At 38.9% G+C, this 26,156-nt stretch overlaps 2 protein-coding genes and 1 long non-coding RNA gene across 3 annotated transcripts; all 3 read left to right on the top strand.

Moving 5' to 3' along the window:
- Window positions 1–3,274: 3,274 nt before the first annotated feature.
- LOC113544330 (C-type lectin domain family 17, member A-like) lies at window positions 3,275–9,520 on the top strand. The gene is made up of 5 exons (XM_053230858.1): window positions 3,275–6,481; window positions 7,888–8,211; window positions 8,634–8,758; window positions 8,836–8,942; window positions 9,047–9,520. The coding sequence occupies exons 1-5, from the start codon at window positions 6,325–6,327 to the stop codon at window positions 9,195–9,197; spliced, it is 864 nt and encodes a 287-aa protein (XP_053086833.1). The 5' UTR covers window positions 3,275–6,324; the 3' UTR covers window positions 9,198–9,520.
- A 1,961-nt stretch (window positions 9,521–11,481) lies between these two features.
- On the top strand, window positions 11,482–13,511 carry LOC128317647 (uncharacterized). The gene is made up of 3 exons (XR_008301178.1): window positions 11,482–11,822; window positions 12,463–12,569; window positions 12,766–13,511. It is a non-coding gene; the product is annotated as an uncharacterized LOC128317647 (long non-coding RNA).
- Window positions 13,512–21,262: 7,751 nt separating this feature from the next.
- Window positions 21,263–25,865, top strand: LOC128317054 (CD209 antigen-like). The gene is made up of 5 exons (XM_053230857.1): window positions 21,263–22,264; window positions 23,666–23,989; window positions 24,410–24,534; window positions 24,616–24,722; window positions 24,827–25,865. The coding sequence occupies exons 1-5, from the start codon at window positions 22,108–22,110 to the stop codon at window positions 24,975–24,977; spliced, it is 864 nt and encodes a 287-aa protein (XP_053086832.1). The 5' UTR covers window positions 21,263–22,107; the 3' UTR covers window positions 24,978–25,865.
- Window positions 25,866–26,156: the final 291 nt, after the last annotated feature.

Below are 26,156 nucleotides of genomic sequence, written 5' to 3'. Positions count from 1 at the left end.
GAAGTGTCTCCAGATTCTAACTGATGTATAACTTCTCGTATTGCAGGGTCTGCTCTCTGTTTTTCCTTCAGCTCATCTTCAGACACACTAGGAACAACAGGAAACCCATCAAAATATTCAAAACTCTCTGGTACAGCTTCTGGAAACATGGACAGAAACCCAACCAGAGGAACACTGTCACCACCCAAAGTTTGACATACCAGATGTTTGTCACAAATGGCTTGAATGACTTCTTGGCAAACAAGATCAGAGTTCTCAACCTCAGGCAGGTGATGCAAAGCAAACTGATGAATACGTTCCTGCTCCTTCAAAGATACATAGTCATTCGTCAGGCCATCATGGGGACGCCTTGAAAGACCATCAGCATCCAGGTTACACTTTCCTGGTCGATACTGGAGCTTAAAGGAAAAGGTTGCAAGGGCAGAAAGCCATCGATAGCCTGTTGCGTCAAGTTTGGCTGATGTTAACAGGTATGTTAGAGGATTGCTGTCCGTGACAACAGTGAAAGTATTGCCATAGAGGTAGTCACAAAATATTTCTGTGACAGCCCACTTGAGGGCTAAAAATTCAAGCTTGTGGGCAGGATAACGAGCTTCACTCTTTGTTAAGCCATGACTTGCAAAGGCTATCACACGCATGTTACCCTCCTGCTCTTGATAGAGTGCCGCTCCCAATCCAGTGGTGCTTGCATCTGTATGCAATACATACGGTAGGCCTGGGTCAGCAAAACCCAACACTGGGGCAGTAGTCAGCTTGTTGATAAGCATGTCGAAGGCATTTTGACAGTTTGCAGTCCATCGACCACAAAAAGGCTCTTTTGGATTCAAGTAGTGATTGTCCTGATTCTTGCTTTTGAAACTCTTCCTTAAAGGTGGATACCCAGCTGTAAGTGAATTTAGGGGCTTTACAATCTTGGCATAATCCTGGATAAATCTATGGTAATAACCGGAAAATCCAAGAAATGAGCGCAATTCTTTCAGAGTCTTTGGATTTGGCCAGGTCTTTATGGCTTCAATTTTCTGAGGATCCGTTTCAACACCTTGCTGGGACACAACATGACCCAAGTACTTCACGGATGTCTGAAAGAACTTGCACTTCTTTGGGGAGAGTTTCAACCCATAATCCTTTAAACGATTTAACACATGGAGAAGACATTCTTCATGCTCTTCCAGGGATTTTGAGAATACAATCAGATCATCCAGGAAGACAAGGACCTCCTTGAGGTTTATCCCGCCCATACATTTTTCCATCACCCTCTGGAATGTACTCGGAGCGTTGGTGATCCCCTGCGGCATCCGATTGAACTCCCAAAATCTTAGTGGGCACACAAAAGCTGTTTTATGTTTGTCTGATTCCTCCATCTCTATTTGATAATAGCCAGACTTGAGGTCTAAAACAGAAAACCACTTGGAACCTCTGAGCACTGAGAAACTTTCTTCTAAATTTGGTAAGGCATATGCATCTTTTATTGTCTGGAAATATAGCTTTCTGTAGTTAATACAGAGCCTGACATCTCCATTCCTCTTCCTAACTACCACAATGGGTGAGGAAAAGGAAGATTCAGATTCACAGATTACCCCAGCTTCAAGTAATTCCTCCAAATATCTTCAAACAGCCTCCAAGTCATTTGGGTGTATACGCCTTGCTTTTTGCTTGAAAGGAGTTTCATTGTGGAGTTTTATGCTATGCTTTACTTTGTTTGGCCAAAATCAAGGTCGTGTAATGCGAATACTTCAGGCATTACAGAAAGCTTCTGAACAATTCTCCTCTTCCATTCTTTGGGTACCGGAGAATTACCAAAATCAAAATGCAAATCTTCCATGTTTGAACTCTGGTCTGGTGGTACAGTTTTTGCTTGATTATGATCATTTGACACAACTTGCTTAAGAGCATGAACTTCTGCAACAATACTCTTCCTTGGTATAATGATGTCATGCGCCGTCTCATTTCTCATGACCACTGGCACTTTTCATGATGGTATTTGAGGTAAGGCAAGTACACAACTGGTGACCAACAAACTTTCAGGGATAGATGACGCAGGAGGTTCCATCACAACCCATTTCTCTGTAAGATGGCCTTTGACATTTACTGCCCCTTCAATGACAATGCTCTCTCCCTCAGGAATGACAGCTGGCATTTCCCCCAGCAGCCTCACACATCCTATGTTGCTATTTTCCTTCTGCTTGTGTCGGTGCTCTATTGTCTTTAAAACTGCTCTATACCCATAATGCAGTGGTTCAGAATTTGAAGAGTTGGTGTCAAAGTATTTCTCATAGGCCAAATCCAGAGTACCTGTGCCTATTAATACATTGGGCTGAGTAGTGGCGCATGTGTCTGAAATGACTAATGCAAGAGTTGTCACCTCAACTTCTGATCCCAGAAAGTCTTTGGGATAAGATATGTTCACCTCCACATATCCCAAGTAAGGAACGTTTTGGGCATTTGCAGCCTCCACTTCCAGAAGATTGTTCAGAGGATTTATGCTCAAGTCTGACAAGTTCTGTTTGTGAAAAGACTGAGAAATTGTGGTCACTTGAGACCCAGTATCAAGAAGACAGTGGCAATCTTTGCCTTCAATACACACTTGTGCTGTGCACTTGGCACCGACCAGCCCTTTTGGTATATGAACAGAGCAGGACTTTGTATGACAAATATTTGGGTGGTTCTGGATCTCACCAGGGTCAATGGGACTAAGCCTACATGCACCTGCCCTTGTGCGTCCCTCCACAAGAGCTACATCTCGTTTAAAGAGTCAGAACTATACTGGCTGTCCCATAATTGTTGTCTTTCCCTTAACTGCCTCCTCTTGCTTGCTACGAGTGAGGGGTTTGCCTCATCATTACATGCAGAAGCAATGTGACCGTCCTCACCACAATGGAAACAATAGCCAGGCTTCGGTCTGCCCAGTGCCCTCTTAGTTGCTGTGGGAGGTGGACCCTTTGAAGAGGGTTTGTGAGAAGATGCTTTCCTCATTCCATCAGCACTTCCTTGCTATCAACACATTATCCCAGCATCCTCGCTGTTTAAGCAGCTGCTTTTCAGCTTCTTTAAAAGAAACACCCCCACGCTTTATTGCCTTGGTAAGTGTAACTGTCTGCAACCGCTGTAAGTATAATGATGGCTTCTCACCAGCATCTTGTAGCGTGTTTAAGAATTTGGCAAAAAGTTCATCGCCATCTTCTACAATGTCAAATGCAGAGTCCAGTAAGTCTAAGTAAGCTGAAGGAAGGGCTTGTGAACCTAAGTGTTTGACTACATCTGCTGCTGGTGGCAGAAGGCTATCTAGAATCTTTCTCGAACGATGTAAGTCAGAAAAGGAAGAATCTTGCAGAATGAGCTCCACATTGTTTCTCCAAGTTTCGTAGTCAACTTCAGTACTTGGCTGGGAGATTTTTCCAGAGAGCACTCTGAGCCTGAAAGGTGTGTGCGCCTGTGAGGATGCTGCATCACTCTTTACAATGTGCTCCACCACCATGCGTTGAACTTCTGGTGGGTTTATCTCAGTTACCCTGACAGTAGGTGATTCCTTCTCTGTCATCATTGTTCTGGCTGTAACTGGGCTCTGCAATTGTTGGGTCAGGTCAGTGCTCCTATCAGGGGAGAGGGGGTAATGTACGTGTGGCTCACTGGTAAAAAGTTGACTTGTCTCTTTCAGGTGACCAGTGGCTGACTCTGTGCATCTGGATAGCTGCTCCTTCAAGATGTCGTCAAATGATTTACCGCTAAGCTTGGCAATCTTCTGCAGTTCACTGAAATAACTCAAGGTGGCGTGTTCAGCGAGTATAGGCAGGTACACGCTTGACAAGGGCCTTATTTGGTAGGTGATATTGTGTGAGCTCTTGAAGTCATGGCATCAAGTAGGCAAGTAGGCATCAAAGGTTCAAGGGTTGTGAAGGCATAACAACTTTCATACTCCACAATTGCATCTTTATGGTGTGGAGATTGTGGGTCATCTATATGGAGAACTCTGGATAGACGACCATGACTATTTAGAAAGTCTGATAAGTCTTCATCTAACTCTGTGTTAGTAAGGCCACTAACAATAACTGAGCTTGTGATTTTGATATTCTCTCTCTCAACTATCTCCATTTCTTTTTTTTTTTTAGGCTCACGATTAACCCAAACGAGACTATTTTACTTCCTTTTTCTTTTCCTTCTTATTTATACTCCTTGTAAATACTTTGTAAATATTTCTCTTATGTCTGGCATTGGCATGCTAATGTGTGTTTAAATATTAAGCGCTGTTGAACAAGAAAGCACAGTAAACTCTGTACACTAACAAGGTGTTTGTAGACTTATGTTTTCCCTCTGTTGGAACTAATCAGCCTAGCTGGTCCATCTGCCCGGTCACAACAGGGTTAGTTACAAGTTACTGACCCTGAGTCTTCCCTGGACTTGTCACGGGGTCATAACAGGGATCAACTGCAGAAAGGAAAATGAGACAGAAGGAGAATGTAAGTTTATTGACCCTAATAAGTGAGGAAGTAGCCTAGGTGGTGGTTCTACCATCAAGAATGGTGATTACACATGGGCAGAGTCTATACTTAGGTGATCTCAGCTTTTTTTTTTTTTTCCATAAAGGACAGTGGAGAGAAAGAGGCTATCAGAATTACTCGTTTAACTTTGACTCCTTATATTGAAAGTTGAATCTTTATTTAAATAAGTAAGAGGCAAAATAAAACAAAGTGTCCACTTTAAAAGATATAGCTATAAGTCATATATTTTAAAGTCATCTTTGATTTATTATTTCATTTTTATAGTCATATTTATAGTCTTTTTATGATTGCACATTTCAGCAAAGTAACAAAACTGTGTGAGTACACAGCAGACAAGCACAGACATGCAGCTGTACAGTAGTGTGTGTACACGGAGTCGATTCTAGGGACTATGGAGGCCCCATGCAGGAAAATGTAAGGGATCCTGGTATTTCTTTCCTTCTTTATTGCCATTATATAACCCAGACACCTTAATAAAGAATCAGAAATCCACAAAAAAAAAAGAAATTGTGGCGAAATCAGTCCTACTATAGGGGAGGTATACAGTTGTACAGTACCCTTCTGAGGTTTTGGGGAGTTCTAAAGTTCTGTAGTTTGACATTAATGTCAGCCATTAGGGGTCTCCCTCACAACTCAGGGCACTTAGCAATTACCTGCTTTGTCTGTGTGCAACCCACAAACTCAACACACACAGCAATTTCATACACATTTGCCTAAAAAACTCTGTATTTTTGTGATTGCTTTATGAGGTTTTCTAGGTATTAAATTATTTGGATTCATACTGGTGATGAATGTTCTAATAAAAATGAACACACATCTAACAGACCGTTTGTATCTGTTCTCCCATATGAGCTAACACTGCATGGAGCAGATGTTACAGACTGACAGCAGTGTGTGTGCTGCTGCTGTGTGTTCTCCTGCTGACTGCCATCACAGTGCTGTGGATCAAATTCAACATCCTGAGTACAGAAAACAACCAGCTATGGACCAGGTACAACACCCTGACTATAGAGAGAGACAAGTTACGAAACCAGTTGCTGGATTCACCAGCTCTGTCGCTAAACTATTTTGAATGCAAATGGCCAGAGGCAACAGTGGCAAGGAAAAAAATCCCTGAGATGACAGAAACCTTGAGAGGATCCAGGACTGGCATTCCATCCAGTGATGTTCACTATAGTCACCCATTCTCTTTCTAGCTATATTAGACACAGATAAATTGGTTGGTTACAGGATCTTATAGCACAGCACTGCTGAAATCTTGATTCTGATTGGTCAGGAGGTGTTGATTAATTTTCTCTGTAGTGCAGCTGCAAATCACAGTATAATGTTGTCAATTACAGGTTTAATATATAAATAGAATTAATCCAATGTGTGCAAAATTCCCAACCCGTGGACAAAAATAACCAACAAAAGTAGTCCAATACCACAACTGCCGAAAGCTGTGGAATTGCCTCATGCAGTAACACATTTGTTTGTTTTAGGATGTCATTACCAAATGAGTATGAATATTAATTATACAGTGGGAAAAATATAATGTTCTAAAAGTGTTAGGGACGTCCATCTTATTTTCATTCAAACTTTGCTGGATTTTATTATAACACTGAAGTTTAGCAAACATTTTTTAATATCTACACTAAGTTCCATGCAAGTTTATTCACAAAAATCGCATTCAGTTCCACTGGTGCTTGGTGACTTCCTCATTTCCTTATCACACATTAGTGGTTGCCCTATTTTACCCGCCACAATAGGTGATCCATGTCATTACAGCCTACACACCAATTGGAAGTTAATAGATACAAACAGAGGCACTGTACATCAGTGATCAGAGATGTCTGAGCTAGTTTCTGATTATGTGAACTACGCTGAAAGGAGAGGAGAACGCATAGAGAAGGTGGTGGAAATCTATGACCTTGCCGATGCTGGTAGAAGTAAAGAAGACACAGAAGCCACGTGTGTAAAGAAAAGCCTACGGACTGAACACACAGGTAAGTAGGTTTTAAAGTCTGTGGTGTCAGATGTTTTAGAGTCTCCGGTGTCAGGGCTTTGTCACTGTCATGGGTAAAGCTGTAACTTTAAGTTTTCCAACAAGTCTAAGGGTAGGTTACATTTTATTTTACGGTGAAAAACTGTAAATTTCATTCCTATTAACTTCAAGAGAACTTGAGGAAATGACTGTTTATAGCTGTTATAACTTGAGCAATAACAGGAACTAACTTGTTCCACAACCAGCTGTAAACAGATTTTTTTAAAATGAGTTCATGTTCTCTCTTTCACTGTTATCATATTATTTGTTTGTCAGAATTTTCTCATATCTTTATGAGAGCAAATAAAACAACAAAATTTAAACTATTAAAGTAAGCTATTTAAACTATAAAGTAAAATATGCAAAATGTAATAGAATTTAAAAAAAACTCTACAAGAGTACATCTTTACAATGGTTCGTAGGTGAAAATAAATCAGATCACAACGAACACGTACTATGAGATGGTATGAACTGCCATTCCACAAATTTTAAGAAATAAGAAAAAGAAGAAGTACTATGTAGAAGTTTTGAATCGCTTAAAGGTTCTAATCTGCCATTAAAAAAGAGGAAGGAGAGGGGAATGAGGAAGAAAAAGACAATACTTTAGTATCATAGTTTCATCATGATCATACAATCTAAAGTTAAATATGAACAATCGACTTTATTTCGAGTCAGCAACGTCATACACTCGCCAGCCACTGTATTAGGAACATGATACTAACACTGTTTTGCTTTGCTTTGCTCACAGAACAGCTTCAATTCGATTTAGCGCCACTCAAACCAAAGACAGTCAATGGCAAAGTCCTGGTATTCTTAGAGTTTGGCCTCTGCTACAATGCTTGATTAAAATCCACCAACAATGGCACAGTGCAGTAGTGGCATAAACATAAATGAAACATTTAGGATTTAAAAGAAGAGTGGATTGTTAAAATGTGGCAGAAAGAATGTCTTTTTCATGAAAGACACGAGAGATCTCTCACCAGAGATCTCTCATGGCAGGAATTACACCAAGGGCTTGTTTCTGTTTATGTGAACCTTTAATGGTAGGCCTGTTCTTATAGAAGAAGATGTTGTAGCACAGTCTGTTGTAGAATTTTATTAGGATTCAACTTGTATAGTGTGAAAAGGTTGCTGAAATCTCACTGTCTAAAATTGGCTTCAGTTGACTTTCATTCAAATTATTAAAAATGACCTGTGTGTAGTTTCACCTATAGCCTATTAAGTCTGACCTGTAAGTCACTCTGGATAAGGGCATCTGCCAAATGCTGTTAATGTACATTTTAAATTGACTTAAGAGACACCTCTGTTTTGATTGTTCAGAGAAAATAAGACTAAAATAAATGTGAATCTGTGCCCATTCATCTCTAGCAGGATGCACTGCAGGGGGAAGATGTCACACACTGACAGCAGTGTGTGTGCTGCTGCTGTGTGTTCTCCTGCTGACTGCCGTCACAGTGCTGTGGATCAAATTCACCAACCTGAATACAGAAAACAACCAGCTACAGACCAGAAACACCAACCTGAATACAGAGAGAGACCAGTTACAGACCAGTTACAACGATATGAGAAATGAGAGAAACCAGTTAAAATTTCAGAGAGACCTGTTACTGTTTCAGAGAGACCAGTTACTGTTTCATAGAGACCAGTTACAGCAGGAGGCATCAGGACTGAAGAACGTGCTTTTAAAACTTGGTAGGTGTATATTACTTAATAATGGTATTTATGTGAAATGCTAAAAACTCTTCTTAATGAATGAAATTTAATATTTTGTGTGTGTATATATATATACACACACATATATATATATGTGTGTGTGTGTGTGTGTGTGTGTGTACAAAATATAAAATTTCATTCACTAAAAGGAGTTTTATACAAATGAAGCTTCATTTAACTAAACATGCATAAGTTAGCATAATAAAAACTAATAATCGACATTATTTTTTTTGTTTGAATTAATTCCTTAAAATAAATTAAGTAACATGACTTAATGACAGTGCTGTCATCAAACCAAGTGTTAATATGGAAATGAAATCATCTCTGAATTATTATGAATAAATCATTATGTTATCAAATGGCATTTATGTCAGTGCATTAATATTTACACTATTTACAAGGATGGAGAGTTTTCAGCTCAAGCATTTATTACATTTTTACTGAAAAGAAGTACTGGGATGAGAGCAGAAAGTACTGCACAGACAGAGGAGCAGACCTAGTGATCATAAACAGCACAGAGGAACAGGTGAGAGAGAGAGAGAGAGAGAGAGAGAGAGAGAATAAGTGAGTTTCTATATTCATATTGTGCTATTACAATTACAGGAGTTCATCAGTAATTATACTGGCGGTACTGAAGCTTGGATTGGTCTGACTGACAGAGAGAGAGAGCGGGAATTTAAATGGGTGGACGGTAAACCACTGACCACTGCGTAAGACATCACTGAACTCAAATTTGCTCATGATGCAGTTTTTCTCTCAGTCTGAAGCTTCAGATGTTAAATAACAGACATTCTGATTCTCTCTGTGTTTTCAGGTTCTGGTGGGACGGGGAACCCAATGATTACAACAATGAGGACTGTGTTATAACAGGCTATAAAAATGCTAAATCTAACATATCGACTTGGGCTGATTATCCCTGTAACCACCCTGTAGTCGGGATTTGTGAGATGAAAATATTTAACTGAGCACATGGGAGTCAGTCACTGAAATTGAAAAAAGTTAGAATTGATAACTATGTGAATCTTTGTTGACTTGTTGACTTTGTGCTTCTTTTCCATTTATTCTCACAATAGCAGCTCTCAAGTTGCTTGAATGATTCTGTCTAGCAGTGTTACAGCTTTCATAGATTTAAAATGAAGACAAAACTTAATTCTGTACTTAAATACAATCTGTTTTTGGACTTACAAAGAGCTGGAGCGACAGGCCACACTCTGATAAAGAAGAGTAGTCTGTGAGAAAAGTGTTTTTTAGTTGTATAAATGACTAAATGACTTATTAAATATATATACTGGCCACTTCTACATTGCCGTAACTGTGTGTTATTATTTTTAGCCAATGGCACAAAGTGTACAGAAGATCACATGACCATATGAACCACATTTTAGGAATTAATTTGATCATGTTTGGCACAAATGAGAGTGTTTATTGTGTTTTGTCTTTACTATAGATGATTTGGTGTAAAAGAGAACTGGAAGTGAGAGAACAGTGCAGAACTGAACAGAGATTTTCACTGATTAAGAAGTCACTGAATAGTAATCACTTCTGCGTTAGAGGTTACTGAACTCAGTGATTCCCGTTACTAGAAAACGTAAACCACGATGTCATTTTCAAGCTACGTTTGTGGACAATAATTACTTTGAAAGTATCTGAACATATCCATTCCACAGAACATATGCTTATCCATGCAGATTAGACGAAGCCTCACAGGATGATGAAGTGTGCATTCAGAGAAACTCTTTTTACACTTCAGTTATCTCTGTTGATGACCTTTTTTACACTAGTTTTAAATTATTAGACCTATTTGATATTACATGTTATATTAGACACAGCTTCGCTCCATGATAAAAACAATGTGAAGGAGTTATACACTAAGTGTAATTGTTAAAATGTAATCATGAAAATAAAACAATAAAACTGGAAAATAATCAAACATGGGATGGTACCAGTAAGTACGTGTCATGTCAGGCTGCACCACACCATCGTATCATTGATTATTTTCTTGTAACAGCTCTACCCCAAGTGTTCTATTTCATACTTTTAAATGACTTTTTCATGTTTTGTTAGTGTTAATTAAAGCAGTAAATAAAGTTAGTTATTATGGAATCTTATGGAATCTTAATGTAAAGCATTGCAACATATCAGCATTAATATTTAATATTGTGTTCTAATGTACTGCATTTTAGATACATACTGTATATTATTGTACTGTAAGTGCATGATACTGTGACTCTATAACCCCATATGTGGGTAATAATTAATATCTTCTGGATAAAGGGAGGATCAGCAATATCAACATGCTCATGAAGTTATAGTAGGTCATTTTATCTGAACACTGCTTCTTTTAAATGACTTATTTAAGGAGATTGTTTGGATGTTCATACAGAGTTCATGTCCTCAGGTCAATTTGCTTCTTTCTTCATTTCTGAAAGTAGAAAAACTTCATGACTTCCTCATTCATAGAAAAAAATCTTGGATAAGCATATACACATGCTGACTTAAAAGTGTGTCGCAGTTAGGATAATCCTGATACATGGATCAAAGCCAAAAGGAATGATAACACAAAATGAGTTACTGAAAAAGGGCAGAATGGAAACTGGACAGGACATATATGCCAATTCTAAATTTGATTACTGAAAATAAATTTGATTGTCAGGACAGTAAGGATCTATCAGTTTTCAGCAATAATTTGTATGAAGGCAAGATGAATGGATTGGACAAAGATGACCGGGGCACTGACCGCACCATAAAAAACTTGGGTACACACACACACACACAAACACACACACAGGCTACTGCATTTAAAAAACAAGGTTCATATTTGAAAGAGCAAGGTGAGATTTTGTCCTGAATTACTCTCTTTTGCTTCATATGTCTACTTGACTGTGTGAGGGATAAATGGCTATAATTAATGTTGAATATTTCATAGAAAAAAATCCTTAAAATTCTCATGACTTTTTTTCATGGCAATTTAGAGTTTATAATAACGCCTTCTTTCTGTTTGACAGAAATAAGGAAATTAATGTAAAAAACTAGATTACAGCGCAAATAAACATGGCTCGAGATGTAGCGTAATTATGTGATATGGATAAGTATACTGTAAATGGCATGAATCATTCTTTTGCTATTGTTGTTTTTCCCCTTTTTTCAGAGTTTTAGCTATTTCTTGTCCTTTTCCATTCTATTTTAAACACTGCAACACAAAAGACAAGTCATGAATGATTAGACATAATGTAGATATAATGTGACCTAGGACTCAACATTGCATGGAGCAGATGTTACACACTGACAGCAGTGTGTGTGCTGCTGTGTGTTCTCCTGCTGACTGCCGTGAAAGTGATGTGGATCAAATACAACAACCTGAATACAGCAAACAGCCAGCTACAAACAAGTTACAACAACCTGACTAAAGAGAGACCAGTTGCAGTCTGCTAATTATGACCTGAATAGGGAGAAAGATCAACAAGAAGCCAAAATGAAGGAACTGACAAATAAAACGATCAATTTACAAGCCAGTTATAATGACACGAAAGACAAGAGTGAGAAGTTACAGAAGAAAAAAGACGCCCTTCAGAAGAACCTAACTGCTATAGGTGAGCAAATCAATCAAAACAACTGTAAATGGTAAACTTTTGTTTGAAATTTTCACTGCTGAATTCTCGATTCTGATTGGTCAGAAGGTATTGGTTCATTTCCTAAATTTCTAATGTTATAGTTTCTATGGAATAATAATAAATGGATAAAATAATTGTTTATTTAACAAAGAAAAATGCTTCATAGTTGATCTTATCTGTGAGAAGTGTATTTAACATTTATCTTTGTGCCAATCAGTACATTTTCAGCAGGTGTTCCATTACATTAAATGTAACAATAAATGGATAAACGTATGTCATTCTTAAAAAAAGAAAAAATTATTGGCAAATTGCTGTAATATGAGATCACAGGTGGGGAGGTCCTATGACACCACCACCTGATTATTTGTAATTATGTTTTATGGAAATACACTGAACTGATCAGTCCTACTGCCTGATCAGATTCAGAAAGCAAAGTGGGATGGAGATATTTGGGCTCCAGGTTTTACTACATCTCTACTGAGCAGAAAACCTGGAGTGAGAGCAGACAAGACTGTAGAAGTAGAGAAGGAGACCTGGTGATCATAAACAGGTAAGAGAGAGAGAGAGAGAGAGAGAGAGAACAAATCACTATATATTCATATTGTGTTCTCAATCACAGGAGTTCATCATTAAACAGCTGGGAAACAATGAGGCTTGGATTGGTCTGAGTGACAGAGACACAGAGGGGGTGTGGAAATGGGTGGATGGTACACCACTGACCACTGCGTAAGAACAGAAATTAATTCTGTATTTATTTCCAAATATCTCATTTTGCAGGAAGGACCAGCCCAACTAAATATTCAAAGTCATTATTTAACTTGTCTTGTTTTTGACAACCCAGCTTTTAACAGATTATAGATTATAGACTGTGTTAAACTACATGCTACTGAGCTGAGTCTGATTGTGATTCTCTGGGTTTCAGGCCCTGGCGTTTTGGAGAACCAAATAATCTAGGTGATGAGGACTGTGCTGAGATTTTGAGTTTTAACGTTAGTAAGACCTGGAACGACATGTCATGTTCGACTCAGCTACCATGTGTAACACTCGTGTCACTCTCAGGTTGAGGTATGCTGGACCAGTATTTAGGTTCTGAGGAGCAGTAATGAAACTCACACAGACCACCAAATGTGTTTGAACTGCCGGCTTATATTGACAAAAAGTGAGCAATTGTAAGATGTCACTTTGCACAAAAAAAGAAAAAAGAAAAGAAAAGAAATTACAATCATAATATGAAAGAATGGGGAAAAAATAAAGAATGAAAGAAATATATAAAATGTTTGATTACCCCCTTCTTTTTCCTATAGGTTTTCTTCTATTTGCACTAATTTAACTAGCTTTGTTCACATAGTTGTTTTATCCTATATAGTTTAGATCTAATACCAGTTTATTATGTTCGCTTTTAGGCCTAATCAATTTGAGTTTGGTTTTTCCTCATATATATTCGGTGGTTTCCACTACACAGTATTACTCAGACTGCTTCAAAGTAACATTTTTTGTTTGACACAAAAGAATACATCACTAAAACTCAACATTCAAGGGAAAAAAAATAAGAAAATGAATGCAATATTCTCAAAGCTGGTTTCACAATTATGTACAGTAATTTTGGTTACCGTCAGTCATCTATAATCAACTCAGTCCAACTCTTGTCTGCAGGAAAAAAATGTAACAGTCTTTACAGTCCTATCAGGATAGAGGTTACTCAGGTAAAGTTGCTTTCCTTTGCAGGTGGCTGATATGTAACAAACAGTCTCTGTTCTCCTCAATGGCTAAAACAGTGTTTTAAACATTTCAATTGAATAGTTTAGTAACCCAGGAAGGTATTTTAAGATTTCTTCTTTTTTTTTTTTTTTTTTTTTATTTTAGGTACTTGATGTTGTGTATTTATATTTCTGTCAACTGTTAACATTTTAACCTGGGTTACACCCTCCCCCATTAAACCCATGCAAGTCCCTTTGCATGATACCCACTGGCTGTACAGTTATAGGTTGAGGGAACTCAGGGTCACTAATCTGCTCTGTGAGTGAGTTTGTGAAGGCCAAATTCAAACCTTGGAATAAGGACTGAATGATTGTAACTAAAGGATTTCCCAACTCAGGGTATGTGAACCTTTTTGCTTGCTCTCTAACTCTTTGAGATCTTCTTGGAACATTTATCTGATTTTCATCTTGTTCACACTCACTCAGAGTTATTTCTTCCTCAGGTACATCTGACTCATTGGGCTAAATTGCAGTGGTGTCAACCAGAGGATCAGGTATGTTTGCATTGACATTAGTTGTATCTGTTTCAGACTGTATCTCCATACAGGTTTCAGATTTGTGTTGCTGTTCTGGACTCAGTCCAGGTAAGTGACTGATTTCTCTGACATTTCCAGGTTGCCCAGTTTCAGGTAAGTATTAATGGTCAGGTAAGTATTCTCTTGGTTGTACATTTGCTACCTCAGGTAGGTTCTCAGAATGTATGTTACAAGAGGTGTCTTTAGAATTATCTCCTAGGTGGATAGGAATTGATTCTGCAGGGTCAGTAGATTCAAGAGGTGGGTCTTTTGGATATCTCACCATATCATACTCCTGTATGAGTTTTGTGGTGTCTGAGATTTGAGGTTGTCCAGGAATGTCTGCCACCCATTCCTCATCGTCATCATTGTTAAGATAACTCTCTTGATCATGATTGTTTACCTCTGGGTTTTGTCGTGTTGCTGGCCATTTACGCATTTTAGACTCAGCATGACTCTCTTTGACAGGTGACAAAAAACCCACAGGGCAACAGAAGGTCTCTGTGCAAAGTTCGAAGGGGGCCGTCCTTGTTTTCAGGTTTTACAGAATAGACAGGGAAACCACCTGCATGGCTTACAACAATATAAACCACAGACTCCCACCTACCAGGCAGTTTGTGTTTACCTCTCAACTTCACATTCCTGACCAGTACACCATCACCAATTTCCAAAACAGATTCTAATACTCTTTTGTTATATCTCTGCTTGTTTCTGTAAGCAGTTTTGGCAGCATTCCCTGTAGCTAGTTGGTAACTCTCCTGAAGATGTGTTTTGAGAGTTTGAACATACTCAGAATGCGATTTTCGATGACTCTGACTTACAGGTACATTGAAGGCAAGGTCTACTGGCAATCTAGGCTGACACCCAAACATCAGTTCATATGGTGTAAATCCAGTTGCTTCATGCTTTGTACAATTGTAGGCATGTACAACCGGCCTGACAAAATCACGCCAATGTCTCTTTTCATGGTCCTTGAGGGTGCCAAGCATGCTTAAGAGTGTACGGTTAAACCGTTCAACAGGGTTTCCCCTTGGGTGATATGGTGTAGTTCGAACCTTATGAATCCCAGAAATTTCACACAGCTCTTTAATAGTTTTGCATTCAAAATCCGGGCCTTGATCACTGTGCAATCTTTCAGGGATGCCATAGTGAACAATGAAATTTTCCCAGAGACAGTTTGCTACATTCCTGGCTTTCTGGTTTTGAGTAGGGATGGCTACCGCATATTTTGTGAAGAAATCAGTAATCACCAAGATGTCCTTTGTGTTATTGGAATCTGGCTCCAATGAAAGGAAGTCCATACAGACTAATTCGAGAGGTCTGGAAACTTTGATGTTAACCAATGGAGCTGCTCTTTCTGGTAAGGCTTTGTGACACACACATCGACTGCAAGTCTTTATCTTATGTCCAATATCATTTGCCATCCTGGGCCAATAGAAACAAGTTCTGGCAAGATCCAGGGTTCGTTCTAGTCCTAAATGTCCCATATCATCGTGTAGACTTTTCAGAACCACATTTCGGAACTCATCTGGAAGAACCAGCTGATACTGAATTTCTTCACCAATTGTTCTCTTCCTATAAAGAATCCCATTCTTCAGCTCTAACTTTTCCACTCACGCAACAAAAGCGGAAACTCTGGTAACTCTTTTCTCACTGTTGGTGGTGAAGTGTCTCCAGATTCTAACTGATGTATAACTTCTCGTATTGCAGGGTCTGCTCTCTGTTTTTCCTTCAGCTCATCTTCAGACACACTAGGAACAACAGGAAACCCATCAAAATATTCAAAACTCTCTGGTACAGCTTCTGGAAACATGGACAGAAACCCAACCAGAGGAACACTGTCACCACCCAAAGTTTGACATACCAGATGTTTGTCACAAATGGCTTGAATGACTTCTTGGCAAACAAGATCAGAGTTCTCAACCTCAGGCAGGTGATGCAAAGCAAACTGATGAATACGTTCCTGCTCCTTCAAAGATACATAGTCATTCGTCAGGCCATCATGGGGACGCCTTGAAAGACCATCAGCATCCAGGTTACACTTTCCTGGTCGATACTGGAGCTTAAAGGAAAAGGTTGCAAGGGCAGAAAGCCATCGATAGCCTGTTGCGTCAAGTTTGGCTGATGTTAACAGGTATGTTAGAGGATTGCTGTCCGTGACAACAGTGAAAGTATTGCCATAGAGGTAGTCACAAAATATTTCTGTGACAGCCCACTTGAGGGCTAAAAATTCAAGCTTGTGGGCAGGATAACGAGCTTCACTCTTTGTTAAGCCATGACTTGCAAAGGCTATCACACGCATGTTACCCTCCTGCTCTTGATAGAGTGCCGCTCCCAATCCAGTGGTGCTTGCATCTGTATGCAATACATACGGTAGGCCTGGGTCAGCAAAACCCAACACTGGGGCAGTAGTCAGCTTGTTGATAAGCATGTCGAAGGCATTTTGACAGTTTGCAGTCCATCGACCACAAAAAGGCTCTTTTGGATTCAAGTAGTGATTGTCCTGATTCTTGCTTTTGAAACTCTTCCTTAAAGGTGGATACCCAGCTGTAAGTGAATTTAGGGGCTTTACAATCTTGGCATAATCCTGGATAAATCTATGGTAATAACCGGAAAATCCAAGAAATGAGCGCAATTCTTTCAGAGTCTTTGGATTTGGCCAGGTCTTTATGGCTTCAATTTTCTGAGGATCCGTTTCAACACCTTGCTGGGACACAACATGACCCAAGTACTTCACGGATGTTTGAAAGAACTTGCACTTCTTTGGGGAGAGTTTCAACCCATAATCCTTTAAACGATTTAACACATGGAGAAGACATTCTTCATGCTCTTCCAGGGATTTTGAGAATACAATCAGATCATCCAGGAAGACAAGGACCTCCTTGAGGTTTATCCCGCCCATACATTTTTCCATCACCCTCTGGAATGTACTCGGAGCGTTGGTGATCCCCTGCGGCATCCGATTGAACGCCCAAAATCTTAGTGGGCACACAAAAGCTGTTTTATGTTTGTCTGATTCCTCCATCTCTATTTGATAATAGCCAGACTTGAGGTCTAAAACAGAAAACCACTTGGAACCTCTGAGCACTGAGAAACTTTCTTCTAAATTTGGTAAGGCATATGCATCTTTTATTGTCTGGAAATATAGCTTTCTGTAGTTAATACAGAGCCTGACATCTCCATTCCTCTTCCTAACTACCACAATGGGTGAGGAAAAGGAAGATTCAGATTCACAGATTACCCCAGCTTCAAGTAATTCCTCCAAATATCTTCAAACAGCCTCCAAGTCATTTGGGTGTATACGCCTTGCTTTTTGCTTGAAAGGAGTTTCATTGTGGAGTTTTATGCTATGCTTTACTTTGTTTGGCCAAAATCAAGGTCGTGTAATGCGAATACTTCAGGCATTACAGAAAGCTTCTGAACAATTCTCCTCTTCCATTCTTTGGGTACCGGAGAATTACCAAAATCAAAATGCAAATCTTCCATGTTTGAACTCTGGTCTGGTGGTACAGTTTTTGCTTGATTATGATCATTTGACACAACTTGCTTAAGAGCATGAACTTCTGCAACAATACTCTTCCTTGGTATAATGATGTCATGCGCCGTCTCATTTCTCATGACCACTGGCACTTTTCATGATGGTATTTGAGGTAAGGCAAGTACACAACTGGTGACCAACAAACTTTCAGGGATAGATGACGCAGGAGGTTCCATCACAACCCATTTCTCTGTAAGATGGCCTTTGACATTTACTGCCCCTTCAATGACAATGCTCTCTCCCTCAGGAATGACAGCTGGCATTTCCCCCAGCAGCCTCACACATCCTATGTTGCTATTTTCCTTCTGCTTGTGTCGGTGCTCTATTGTCTTTAAAACTGCTCTATACCCATAATGCAGTGGTTCAGAATTTGAAGAGTTGGTGTCAAAGTATTTCTCATAGGCCAAATCCAGAGTACCTGTGCCTATTAATACATTGGGCTGAGTAGTGGCGCATGTGTCTGAAATGACTAATGCAAGAGTTGTCACCTCAACTTCTGATCCCAGAAAGTCTTTGGGATAAGATATGTTCACCTCCACATATCCCAAGTAAGGAACGTTTTGGGCATTTGCAGCCTCCACTTCCAGAAGATTGTTCAGAGGATTTATGCTCAAGTCTGACAAGTTCTGTTTGTGAAAAGACTGAGAAATTGTGGTCACTTGAGACCCAGTATCAAGAAGACAGTGGCAATCTTTGCCTTCAATACACACTTGTGCTGTGCACTTGGCACCGACCAGCCCTTTTGGTATATGAACAGAGCAGGACTTTGTATGACAAATATTTGGGTGGTTCTGGATCTCACCAGGGTCAATGGGACTAAGCCTACATGCACCTGCCCTTGTGCGTCCCTCCACAAGAGCTACATCTCGTTTAAAGAGTCAGAACTATACTGGCTGTCCCATAATTGTTGTCTTTCCCTTAACTGCCTCCTCTTGCTTGCTACGAGTGAGGGGTTTGCCTCATCATTACATGCAGAAGCAATGTGACCGTCCTCACCACAATGGAAACAATAGCCAGGCTTCGGTCTGCCCAGTGCCCTCTTAGTTGCTGTGGGAGGTGGACCCTTTGAAGAGGGTTTGTGAGAAGATGCTTTCCTCATTCCATCAGCACTTCCTTGCTATCAACACATTATCCCAGCATCCTCGCTGTTTAAGCAGCTGCTTTTCAGCTTCTTTAAAAGAAACACCCCCACGCTTTATTGCCTTGGTAAGTGTAACTGTCTGCAACCGCTGTAAGTATAATGATGGCTTCTCACCAGCATCTTGTAGCGTGTTTAAGAATTTGGCAAAAAGTTCATCGCCATCTTCTACAATGTCAAATGCAGAGTCCAGTAAGTCTAAGTAAGCTGAAGGAAGGGCTTGTGAACCTAAGTGTTTGACTACATCTGCTGCTGGTGGCAGAAGGCTATCTAGAATCTTTCTCGAACGATGTAAGTCAGAAAAGGAAGAATCTTGCAGAATGAGCTCCACATTGTTTCTCCAAGTTTCGTAGTCAACTTCAGTACTTGGCTGGGAGATTTTTCCAGAGAGCACTCTGAGCCTGAAAGGTGTGTGCGCCTGTGAGGATGCTGCATCACTCTTTACAATGTGCTCCACCACCATGCGTTGAACTTCTGGTGGGTTTATCTCAGTTACCCTGACAGTAGGTGATTCCTTCTCTGTCATCATTGTTCTGGCTGTAACTGGGCTCTGCAATTGTTGGGTCAGGTCAGTGCTCCTATCAGGGGAGAGGGGGTAATGTACGTGTGGCTCACTGGTAAAAAGTTGACTTGTCTCTTTCAGGTGACCAGTGGCTGACTCTGTGCATCTGGATAGCTGCTCCTTCAAGATGTCGTCAAATGATTTACCGCTAAGCTTGGCAATCTTCTGCAGTTCACTGAAATAACTCAAGGTGGCGTGTTCAGCGAGTATAGGCAGGTACACGCTTGACAAGGGCCTTATTTGGTAGGTGATATTGTGTGAGCTCTTGAAGTCATGGCATCAAGTAGGCAAGTAGGCATCAAAGGTTCAAGGGTTGTGAAGGCATAACAACTTTCATACTCCACAATTGCATCTTTATGGTGTGGAGATTGTGGGTCATCTATATGGAGAACTCTGGATAGACGACCATGACTATTTAGAAAGTCTGATAAGTCTTCATCTAACTCTGTGTTAGTAAGGCCACTAACAATAACTGAGCTTGTGATTTTGATATTCTCTCTCTCAACTATCTCCATTTCTTTTTTTTTTTTAGGCTCACGATTAACCCAAACGAGACTATTTTACTTCCTTTTTCTTTTCCTTCTTATTTATACTCCTTGTAAATACTTTGTAAATATTTCTCTTATGTCTGGCATTGGCATGCTAATGTGTGTTTAAATATTAAGCGCTGTTGAACAAGAAAGCACAGTAAACTCTGTACACTAACAAGGTGTTTGTAGACTTATGTTTTCCCTCTGTTGGAACTAATCAGCCTAGCTGGTCCATCTGCCCGGTCACAACAGGGTTAGTTACAAGTTACTGACCCTGAGTCTTCCCTGGACTTGTCACGGGGTCATAACAGGGATCAACTGCAGAAAGGAAAATGAGACAGAAGGAGAATGTAAGTTTATTGACCCTAATAAGTGAGGAAGTAGCCTAGGTGGTGGTTCTACCATCAAGAATGGTGATTACACATGGGCAGAGTCTATACTTAGGTGATCTCAGCTTTTTTTTTTTTTTCCATAAAGGACAGTGGAGAGAAAGAGGCTATCAGAATTACTCGTTTAACTTTGACTCCTTATATTGAAAGTTGAATCTTTATTTAAATAAGTAAGAGGCAAAATAAAACAAAGTGTCCACTTTAAAAGATATAGCTATAAGTCATATATTTTAAAGTCATCTTTGATTTATTATTTCATTTTTATAGTCATATTTATAGTCTTTTTATGATTGCACATTTCAGCAAAGTAACAAAACTGTGTGAGTACACAGCAGACAAGCACAGACATGCAGCTGTACAGTAGTGTGTGTACACGGAGTCGATTCTAGGGACTATGGAGGCCCCATGCAGGAAAATGTAAGGGATCCTGGTATTTCTTTCCTTCTTTATTGCCATTATATAACCCAGACACCTTAATAAAGAATCAGAAATCCACAAAAAAAAAAGAAATTGTGGCGAAATCAGTCCTACTATAGGGGAGGTCCTTGTATACAGTTGTACAGTACCCTTCTGAGGTTTTGGGGAGTTCTAAAGTTCTGTAGTTTGACATTAATGTCAGCCATTAGGGGTCTCCCTCACAACTCAGGGCACTTAGCAATTACCTGCTTTGTCTGTGTGCAACCCACAAACTCAACACACACAGCAATTTCATACACATTTGCCTAAAAAACTCTGTATTTTTGTGATTGCTTTATGAGGTTTTCTAGGTATTAAATTATTTGGATTCATACTGGTGATGAATGTTCTAATAAAAATGAACACACATCTAACAGACCGTTTGTATCTGTTCTCCCATATGAGCTAACACTGCATGGAGCAGATGTTACAGACTGACAGCAGTGTGTGTGCTGCTGCTGTGTTCTCCTGCTGACTGCCATCACAGTGCTGTGGATCAAATTCAACATCCTGCGTACAGAAAACAACCAGCTATGGACCAGGTACAACACCCTGACTATAGAGAGAGACAAGTTACGAAACCAGTTGCTGGATTCACCAGCTCTGTCGCTAAACTATTTTGAATGCAAATGGCCAGAGGCAACAGTGGCAAGGAAAAAAATCCCTGAGATGACAGAAACCTTGAGAGGATCCAGGACTGGCATTCCATCCAGTGATGTTCACTATAGTCACCCATTCTCTTTCTAGCTATATTAGACACAGATAAATTGGTTGGTTACAGGATCTTATAGCACAGCACTGCTGAAATCTTGATTCTGATTGGTCAGGAGGTGTTGATTAATTTTCTCTGTAGTGCAGCTGCAAATCACAGTATAATGTTGTCAATTACAGGTTTAATATATAAATAGAATTAATCCAATGTGTGCAAAATTCCCAACCCGTGGACAAAAATAACCAACAAAAGTAGTCCAATACCACAACTGCCGAAAGCTGTGGAATTGCCTCATGCAGTAACACATTTGTTTGTTTTAGGATGTCATTACCAAATGAGTATGAATATTAATTATACAGTGGGAAAAATATAATGTTCTAAAAGTGTTAGGGACGTCCATCTTATTTTCATTCAAACTTTGCTGGATTTTATTATAACACTGAAGTTTAGCAAACATTTTTTAATATCTACACTAAGTTCCATGCAAGTTTATTCACAAAAATCGCATTCAGTTCCACTGGTGCTTGGTGACTTCCTCATTTCCTTATCACACATTAGTGGTTGCCCTATTTTACCCGCCACAATAGGTGATCCATGTCATTACAGCCTACACACCAATTGGAAGTTAATAGATACAAACAGAGGCACTGTACATCAGTGATCAGAGATGTCTGAGCTAGTTTCTGATTATGTGAACTACGCTGAAAGGAGAGGAGAACGCATAGAGAAGGTGGTGGAAATCTATGACCTTGCCGATGCTGGTAGAAGTAAAGAAGACACAGAAGCCACGTGTGTAAAGAAAAGCCTACGGACTGAACACACAGGTAAGTAGGTTTTAAAGTCTGTGGTGTCAGATGTTTTAGAGTCTCCGGTGTCAGGGCTTTGTCACTGTCATGGGTAAAGCTGTAATTTAAGTTTTCCAACAAGTCTAAGGGTAGGTTACATTTTATTTTACGGTGAAAAACTGTAAATTTCATTCCTATTAACTTCAAGAGAACTTGAGGAAATGACTGTTTATAGCTGTTATAACTTGAGCAATAACAGGAACTAACTTGTTCCACAACCAGCTGTAAACAGATTTTTTTAAAATGAGTTCATGTTCTCTCTTTCACTGTTATCATATTATTTGTTTGTCAGAATTTTCTCATATCTTTATGAGAGCAAATAAAACAACAAAATTTAAACTATTAAAGTAAGCTATTTAAACTATAAAGTAAAATATGCAAAATGTAATAGAATTTAAAAAAAACTCTACAAGAGTACATCTTTACAATGGTTCGTAGGTGAAAATAAATCAGATCACAACGAACACGTACTATGAGATGGTATGAACTGCCATTCCACAAATTTTAAGAAATAAGAAAAAGAAGAAGTACTATGTAGAAGTTTTGAATCGCTTAAAGGTTCTAATCTGCCATTAAAAAAGAGGAAGGAGAGGGGAATGAGGAAGAAAAAGACAATACTTTAGTATCATAGTTTCATCATGATCATACAATCTAAAGTTAAATATGAACAATCGACTTTATTTCGAGTCAGCAACGTCATACACTCGCCAGCCACTGTATTAGGAACATGATACTAACACTGTTTTGCTTTGCTTTGCTCACAGAACAGCTTCAATTCGATTTAGCGCCACTCAAACCAAAGACAGTCAATGGCAAAGTCCTGGTATTCTTAGAGTTTGGCCTCTGCTACAATGCTTGATTAAAATCCACCAACAATGGCACAGTGCAGTAGTGGCATAAACATAAATGAAACATTTAGGATTTAAAAGAAGAGTGGATTGTTAAAATGTGGCAGAAAGAATGTCTTTTTCATGAAAGACACGAGAGATCTCTCACCAGAGATCTCTCATGGCAGGAATTACACCAAGGGCTTGTTTCTGTTTATGTGAACCTTTAATGGTAGGCCTGTTCTTATAGAAGAAGATGTTGTAGCACAGTCTGTTGTAGAATTTTATTAGGATTCAACTTGTATAGTGTGAAAAGGTTGCTGAAATCTCACTGTCTAAAATTGGCTTCAGTTGACTTTCATTCAAATTATTAAAAATGACCTGTGTGTAGTTTCACCTATAGCCTATTAAGTCCTGTAAGTCACTCTGGATAAGGGCATCTGCCAAATGCTGTTAATGTACATTTTAAATTGACTTAAGAGACACCTCTGTTTTGATTGTTCAGAGAAAATAAGACTAAAATAAATGTGAATCTGTGCCCATTCATCTCTAGCAGGATGCACTGCAGGGGGAAGATGTCACACACTGACAGCAGTGTGTGTGCTGCTGCTGTGTGTTCTCCTGCTGACTGCCGTCACAGTGCTGTGGATCAAATTCACCAACCTGAATACAGAAAACAACCAGCTACAGACCAGAAACACCAACCTGAATACAGAGAGAGACCAGTTACAGACCAGTTACAACGATATGAGAAATGAGAGAAACCAGTTAAAATTTCAGAGAGACCTGTTACTGTTTCAGAGAGACCAGTTACTGTTTCATAGAGACCAGTTACAGCAGGAGGCATCAGGACTGAAGAACGCGCTTTTAAAACTTGGTAGGTGTATATTACTTAATAATGGTATTTATGTGAAATGCTAAAAACTCTTCTTAATGAATGAAATTTAATATTTTGTGTGTGTATATATATATACACACACATATATATATATATATGTGTGTGTGTGTGTGTGTGTACAAAATATAAAATTTCATTCACTAAAAGGAGTTTTATACAAATGAAGCTTCATTTAACTAAACATGCATAAGTTAGCATAATAAAAACTAATAATCGACATTATTTTTTTTGTTTGAATTAATTCCTTAAAATAAATTAAGTAACATGACTTAATGACAGTGCTGTCATCAAACCAAGTGTTAATATGGAAATGAAATCATCTCTGAATTATTATGAATAAATCATTATGTTATCAAATGGCATTTATGTCAGTGCATTAATATTTACACTATTTACAAGGATGGAGATTTTTCAGCTCAAGCATTTATTACATTTTTACTGAAAAGAAGTACTGGGATGAGAGCAGAAAGTACTGCACAGACAGAGGAGCAGACCTAGTGATCATAAACAGCACAGAGGAACAGGTGAGAGAGAGAGAGAGAGAGAGAGAGAGAGAGAGAGAATAAGTGAGTTTCTATATTCATATTGTGCTATTACAATTACAGGAGTTCATCAGTAATTATACTGGCGGTACTGAAGCTTGGATTGGTCTGACTGACAGAGAGAGAGAGCGGGAATTTAAATGGGTGGACGGTAAACCACTGACCACTGCGTAAGACATCACTGAACTCAAATTTGCTCATGATGCAGTTTTTCTCTCAGTCTGAAGCTTCAGATGTTAAATAACAGACATTCTGATTCTCTCTGTGTTTTCAGGTTCTGGTGGGACGGGGAACCCAATGATTACAACAATGAGGACTGTGTTATAACAGGCTATAAAAATGCTAAATCTAACATATCGACTTGGGCTGATTATCCCTGTAACCACCCTGTAGTCGGGATTTGTGAGATGAAAATATTTAACTGAGCACATGGGAGTCAGTCACTGAAATTGAAAAAAGTTAGAATTGATAACTATGTGAATCTTTGTTGACTTGTTGACTTTGTGCTTCTTTTCCATTTATTCTCACAATAGCAGCTCTCAAGTTGCTTGAATGATTCTGTCTAGCAGTGTTACAGCTTTCATAGATTTAAAATGAAGACAAAACTTAATTCTGTACTTAAATACAATCTGTTTTTGGACTTACAAAGAGCTGGAGCGACAGGCCACGCTCTGATAAAGAAGAGTAGTCTGTGAGAAAAGTGTTTTTTAGTTGTATAAATGACTAAATGACTTATTAAATATATATACTGGCCACTTCTACATTGCCGTAACTGTGTGTTATTATTTTTAGCCAATGGCACAAAGTGTACAGAAGATCACATGACCATATGAACCACATTTTAGGAATTAATTTGATCATGTTTGGCACAAATGAGAGTGTTTATTGTGTTTTGTCTTTACTATAGATGATTTGGTGTAAAAGAGAACTGGAAGTGAGAGAACAGTGCAGAACTGAACAGAGATTTTCACTGATTAAGAAGTCACTGAATAGTAATCACTTCTGCGTTAGAGGTTACTGAACTCAGTGATTCCCGTCACTAGAAAACGTAAACCACTATGTCATTTTCAAGCTACGTTTGTGAACAATAATTACTTTGAAAGTATCTGAACGTATCCATCCCCAGAACATATGCTTATCCATGCAGATTAGACGAAGCTCCACAGGATGATGAAGTGTGCATTCAGAGAAACTCTTTTTACCCTTCAGTTATCTCTGCTGATGACCTTTTTTACACTAGTTTTAAATTATTAGACCTATTTGATATTACATATTATATTAGACACAGCTTCTCTCCATGATAAAAACAATGTGAAGGAGTTATACACTAAGTGTAATTGTTAAAATGTAGTCATGAAAATAAAACAATAAAACTGGAAAATAATCAAACATGGGATGGTACCAGTAAGTACGTGTCATGTCAGGCTGCACCACACCATCGTATCATTGATTATTTTCTTGTAACAGCTCTACCCCAAGTGTTCTATTTCATACTTTTAAATGACTTTTTCATGTTTTGTTAGTGTTAATTAAAGCAGTAAATAAAGTTAGTTATTATGGAATCTTATGGAATCTTAATGTAAAGCATTGCAACATATCAGCAT

Source organism: Pangasianodon hypophthalmus, chromosome 28, assembly GCF_027358585.1.
Source record: "Pangasianodon hypophthalmus isolate fPanHyp1 chromosome 28, fPanHyp1.pri, whole genome shotgun sequence".
Lineage (NCBI taxonomy): Eukaryota > Metazoa > Chordata > Actinopteri > Siluriformes > Pangasiidae > Pangasianodon > Pangasianodon hypophthalmus.
This window is presented reverse-complemented; position numbering and strand designations above follow the sequence as displayed.